This window comes from Lathyrus oleraceus, chromosome 4 (genome assembly GCF_024323335.1).
Source record: "Lathyrus oleraceus cultivar Zhongwan6 chromosome 4, CAAS_Psat_ZW6_1.0, whole genome shotgun sequence".
NCBI lineage: Eukaryota > Viridiplantae > Streptophyta > Magnoliopsida > Fabales > Fabaceae > Lathyrus > Lathyrus oleraceus.
Window position 1 is genome coordinate 264,454,979 of NC_066582.1, and position 6,466 is coordinate 264,461,444.

Below are 6,466 nucleotides of genomic sequence, written 5' to 3' on the forward strand. Positions count from 1 at the left end.
CAAAACAGTTGGATGCCTCAACTCTAGCTCAAACAAATGCTAATCAAGTCAGAGTATCGCGATGTGATTACTTTGGTGGAGGTCATGCAAATAGCCATCGTGTACAAGCCAGATACGTTGTTGAAACATATTTTGCTAGAAATTATCAAAAGCCATACCCTTACTTCAATAACAATAATCCATGTTGGGGTGATCATTCAAACCTTGACTAGAGTAACACTCAATTTCAAATTTTTAATCAAGCATCTCCTAATAATCCACCACCAAAGATGTCATCTCCTTTAGAGGAGACTTTGAACAAATTCACAAAATCTATTAAAAACAACTTTGAAGCAATGAAAAAAATATTGAAGCATTCAAGAAGAACATTGAAGCTTTCTTGAAGGGTATGAAAAATCACATTAACCAGTTATCTGAACAAGTGGCAACTCAATCAAGTGGAGGTTCTTATGGGAATATGTTAGATAATCATAGGGATGATGAACGGGAGAAATTGAAGATGAATGGAAAGTAGTCGAGGAAAGAGGATTTGAAAGAAAAAAAAAGAAGAATATACAACATTTAATGAAAAAACTGAACTAAGAGTAGAAGAGTCTGAGGTGAAAAATAGATATGAAAAAGAAAAAGAGTGCAATATGAGGATTTCCTAGTTTTGGATGAAGCTCCAATTTCAATAGTTTGCTTAGATGTCCAACAAGAAAGTCTTCAACAAAAACATATCCCCTAAAGAGTACTATAGCAATAAGACAAATTAAAGAACATAAACTAATAAAGTATTGGTTGAAATTTATGCCCTGTTCGCTACTATCAAGTTAAAGAAAATATGGATAAAAAATCATCAATACCTCAAAGTAATGGGATTTCTAACCAAAAAAAAGGAAGAAGAATGATGATGTATTTTTCTTATCATATATGCCTCCCTAATAGAGAATCGAACGGTCAAACTTAGAACCTTAAAGAATCACTTAATGGGAGGAAACTCATTAGTAAATTTCAACTTCAACAATTTCTTATTTCAACAAATTTCCCGCTTTCTTATATTATAATCCAACGAACAATGCAAGCTACAAATGACTACTCTTTCCATTATTTTCTTTTGTATGCCTTAATGAATGAATTGTCTACTATTTATTTCTTTCATATGAGTAATTTGTATACCAATGAATAGATGAATAAAAAGAATCACCAGACAAAAGAAGATCAGCTTGGGAGTTCCCTTGTGAATTGAAAGTTAAGAAAGAAAAAGACAACCAATCAATGTGTACTTAATCTCCAAATACCTCAGCTAGTAAGGTTTGAGCCAAATTATTCCATTGTTTACTTTTTCTTCTATTGAGTGTATCCGTGCAATTGTGTTTTATATAATTTACGACTTTTCTGAATTAGTTTATTGGATAAATAAATACACACTGAGATAATTTTTTATTTTAAACTCTGAACTTTTTAAGCCAACCTAATTTTAGCGTTATATCCTTTGCAAACCACTTTGGGCCTTAGCCTTTCTTTCGGTAACATAGCTAAATTAATTAGCTCATGACTTGAAAGATTAAATCTTTCCACCCACTCTTCGGAATTAGGTAGAATTTTTAGTTCCTTGTTGCAGGCAGAATAATAAGTTTGGGGTTGCTATTAGAAGTGAGAAAAGTTAAAGTTTGAGGTTAGAGTATTAGAAAAACTTATCGAAAATATATAAAAAACTCTATGAAAAAGAAAATAAAGAAGTTAAATAACTATTTAAAAAAAGAGAGAGAAAAAATAAGAATGAAAAAGACCATCTATAGTATCAATAGAACAAAGAAAAGAGTTGTATGAAGAGGGATTTGAAAAAATAAGAAAAACTAGGTACCTAACTTTAAAGGTGTAAGCCTACTCTCCTAAATTATCCCACCTTAACACAAGCCACGTTACAACTAGAAAAGACCTCAAAAGAATGCGTGTTTAAACGAGTTTGATTTTCTTCTTTGGAAAATTTTCAAATGCAATATAAAATGCTCTTGTATGTTGATTGAGAGATTATCGTGTCAATAGGAGAGAAATTATAGTGAGATGAGAGACAGGTTGAGTACTGTTGTATTGGATGTAATTTTTCCAAATTTTCTTAATTGAAGTTAGGAGTATAAGTAATGATCACGTAATAAAAATTTAAAAGGTGATGTTCATTGGTTATAGTTAGTATGTAGTTTTTCCATTGAAATGTGCAGTTGCATGCAAGATACTTGAGGAGAAGCAACATATTGAGTTTGAGATTGTGATGCCACTTTGTCATTACATGTTTTTGATAAGAATTTGGAGCAATTTCATTCAAATATGGAGCCAATATGAAGAAAAAGTGCCAAAGAAGTGCCTAGAATGACCAAGTGTGGAGAAAATATAGACTTAGTGAAAATTTATGAAAAATAAACAAAATGACAAAAAAAAGCAATTGAATTTCTTGCGCCTCATCACGCCCCATCACGGGCATGATAGAAAGGTATTGCGGGCACGATAAGAAGCATTGTGAGCGTGATGGACCTTTAATTTCAACTTTTCCTAACGCGTTTTAGTGCCTATAAAAGGAAAACTTTGGTACTTTTACAAGGGTTCTGCATTTTTTATTCTAAAGCGACGACAAGGATTCCCAAGGATGCGATTTTGAGAGCATTGGAAACCATTTGAGGCCAGTTCTTCAAGGGATTTCCATGCAACCTTCATCATCCATCTTGGTATTTTATTATTTTCCATGAGTAGCTAAGTTACTTTAGATTATGGTTTAGGAGATGAACTTGTAATGAACCTGTTGGATCATGTGTTCAGTTTTGTGTTTTTTGAATTATTGAAGTTATAATTTCTATTTAATTGTTCTTGCGCTTAATACTTATTATTTGTGGACACGCTGATAAATCAATATTAGATGAGTAGGCATTACATACACTAAGCCTATGAATCTGAACTAGAGGAATTATTCTAGTTTTGCCGATTGAATGAGAATAAGATATCACTAGTAGTGGCTTTTGAATTAACGCACCTTAATGACTTCTATTTTCAGTCTCGACGACTGAATAGGGAAAGGAAGTCACTAGTAGAAATTACTGAGTTATACACCAAGGATGTGGTATAATGGCTTTGTTAATTATCCGTAGGATTATAACGACAATATTCTTCAACTAATACATTAAACAAAACCAATGGAATAACAGATTCGAGTAAAACCTATTTGTTTTCTCGTTATTAAATTTAGAATCAATTTATTTCTCGTATTTTTATCTTTGTAAAACCAATTAAAAAAACTCCACTGTGGAGATGATATCTTTTATTATTACTTCAATAGTATCAAGACACTTTTCGAGAAGTCATCATAATGTCATTCAGAGAGTGGTGTTTTTTCAATCGCCTCAACTTTTTATGGTCTCCTTAAGCGTGATATGCTTTGTGTTCCTTTGAAAATTCTAGAGAACTTGTGCTTTCTCTTATATGTGGTAGCCAAAGTACTCCCTCTAAAGTGGTTGTTTTCTCCTAGCAGCTTCTTCAAGAGAATGTTTCTACCAGAGATAATTTATTTAGGCGTATGATGTTAATGAATCCTAAGTGTTTTTGTTGTCTGTTTTATTACCCATTTGTTTGTGTCTTGCGACTTAGTAATGTCTATTTGGTATGATATACTTAGGTGGCTAGGATTGTGTTTCAATTTTTCAAGAGATCTAAATACTATTTTTGGTCCTTAGATCATTGGGAGGTAGGTCTAGGGTGAGAGGTTGTTTGATTATGATCATGCCCGTTGTAGTTTGGTTGATTTTGAAAATTCCAAAATGTATTATTTTTTAAGGTTCCTCTACTAGTGTGAAGAATGTGAAATATAAAAGCAAATTCCTAGCTTGAAAATGATATCTTAGTAATAACGTGAGAAATTATTGTGTTTTCTATATTTGTCTTGAAAACTATACTCTTTGTCTGAGCCGGTATAGAGGTAAGTGTCTTTGGCTTTTGGACTAGAGTGTTCTTAAGCATCTTCTAGAGAAGGTTTGTTATTTTTTTAGTTTTCTTATTTTAGTTCAATTACTTTTTTTGTTGCCTTTATTTAGCTCTGCTTTATTTTTTTGGCTAGTTAAACATTAAAATACTTGTACTTATACGGTCTTTCAATTATATGTTAAGGCTTCGGTTGTCATAATACTTTTTATTGTTAAAGAAAATTCATGAAGAAAAGTTGATGTCACAATAATAAATGATGACATAAATTCATAAAAAAATGAAAATAAAAGATTACCATATCTAAAAGAAAAGAAAAGAAAAAAGTGACAGTCAAAGACATATACACTAAAATTGCAACCAAAGTGTAATCAAGAATTTTTAAAGACTAAAGAAGCCAGTGTATATATTCTTAATATGAATATAAATATATGTACACATTCATTTACATAATATATTACGAAAATATAAATAAGTCTAAATACACTCATTCCTTTTATTATAAATACATATATCAATCAAATCAAGATTAATCTTGTTCAATTCACTTTTCTTTTTATAAGGCTATTCAATTCACTCAATTTGGTTGAAAATTTTTAGTTTTGTTATTTTTACCTGAAGTCAAGTCAACAAATATCTTCCAAAAACAGACATTGATGGAATAGCAAACTAAATGGTCAAATACATTTCATCTTTATTTGCCAAATAAAATCATTACATAAAAAATTCCATGCACAATAAAGAAAATAGCAAGAATTTAAGGTATTTTGAGAATTAACCCATTATATTATTTATTTTTAAAAAGAGCATCCTTACATTACAATAAAAAAACAAGTAGAAGAAATAAAGATAAAATGAGTTAACTATGATCTTTGACAGTAGGAGCACCATGACTGAAGCATGAGAAGGCTATTCATCACCATCTGGCCTCTGAGTACTTGTGAAAGGAAATATGCCTGCAGAAAGTGGAGACGGAGGTTCAGGACTTAAAATCTCATTATGTAGATATGGTTCGAAAGGGTAATCCGGGGACGAAGGCGAAGAGAAAATGCTTGGTGACAAAAGAGGCCTATAAGGTGACTTAGGAGATTGGACATTCACTTTTTGTGTTGGTGAAGCCAACAAGTATCCAGAAGTTGGTGACATAGAGTAATTTGCTTGTGACGGAGGAAAATTATTCAGAAATTGATTGCCAGTGTTCATAGGAAAAGTTTGGTTGCTAGCAATATTCATAGACACGGAAGGATTAGGATTCAGAAAAGTTTGGTTGCTAGCAGATGATAGGTTATAATGTTCAACATTGTTAACCATTTGAGTTTGAATCGGAAAATATTGCGGTTGAAATTGAACATTAACATTAACATTATTGATCATTGGTTGTTGGGGAGGAGGAGGGTATGACTGGATATGATTACCTCTAGACGGACCACCGTCGTAGTAGTTCGTCAAGTCTTGAAACTCTCTCATGAAAGCTGAGAGCGGAGACTCGACGAAATTATTCCATGAATTGTCGAAGATAGGAGGACCACTAATCGGCTGCAAAGGAGGGACAGTCAGTCCGTTAATGTAAGACACCCGTGGAGGTTGTGGTTGCATCGGAAACCGAACAAGTGGCCTCACATTGGCTAGCGGAGGAGGCCTATTTTGCTGCAACCTAGTAAACTCATATTGAGTTCTAGTAGGACCATTTGATTCTCTTCCAGTAGTCTGCATAACAAAACTCTTAAAATCGTCTCTATGAATGTGATGAATTTTTGGTTGCGGGTAATGATGTCTGCCGCTAGTTATGCCATTGTTGCCAAAATCAATTGATTGTTGCGATGAATTCTTTTTTATTGTCTTCCCTATTTTGTTTACACCCATATTCTCATTCTTCCAATTTCTCAAGTTTTCCATTTTTGAAAGATACAGTCAAAGATTCTTCTCTATTTTACAAATTAAGAATTACACCAAAAGAAAAACCCAGAAATGAGCTAATCAAAATCACTAACAATTACAAAAACCAACCCGGAATTCAAATTCTAAACTTACGAATATGGTCGTTGATGAATAACAACAATACCTAGAGAGAGAAAAAAGAAGAGTTTAAACATACCCATATTGACTATTGAGCACCATGTTCCTTCAACCTTCCAATCAAATAACTTCTCAGCGATAACGAAACCAAAGAAAGTGTGTTTAAATATAGTTTTAGAGGAAAGAAAAAGTACACAAAAGAACAATTGAGAAAAAAATTGAAATTTGACTCAAAGGTCTAAAGGGTATAGAACAAAATGAAAGAGAAATGTGAATGAAGAAAAAACCCTATCATACTTTATAGAGTCTAAAGTGTTGTTAAATATTTTAAAGTATTTTCAAGATATGGTTTAGGAATTCAATATATTGAATTGATAAAAACAAAAATGAAAATTTTCGTATAATGATATTTTTTTAATGATAAATAATTATATTATATATAAAGAGATAAGAAAGGTACAGAAGAGAAAAAAATTTAATAGCATTTTAAAAAACTAAATTAGCA

General features: G+C 31.9%; 1 protein-coding gene across 1 annotated transcript; it reads right to left on the reverse strand.

Annotated features, from left to right (window-relative positions):
- Window positions 1-4,757: 4,757 nt before the first annotated feature.
- Window positions 4,758-6,202, reverse strand: LOC127135433 (protein HAIKU1-like). The gene has a single exon (XM_051062148.1). The coding sequence runs from the start codon at window positions 5,839-5,841 to the stop codon at window positions 4,855-4,857; it is 987 nt and encodes a 328-aa protein (XP_050918105.1). The 5' UTR covers window positions 5,842-6,202; the 3' UTR covers window positions 4,758-4,854.
- Between the last annotated feature and the right edge of the window lie 264 nt (window positions 6,203-6,466).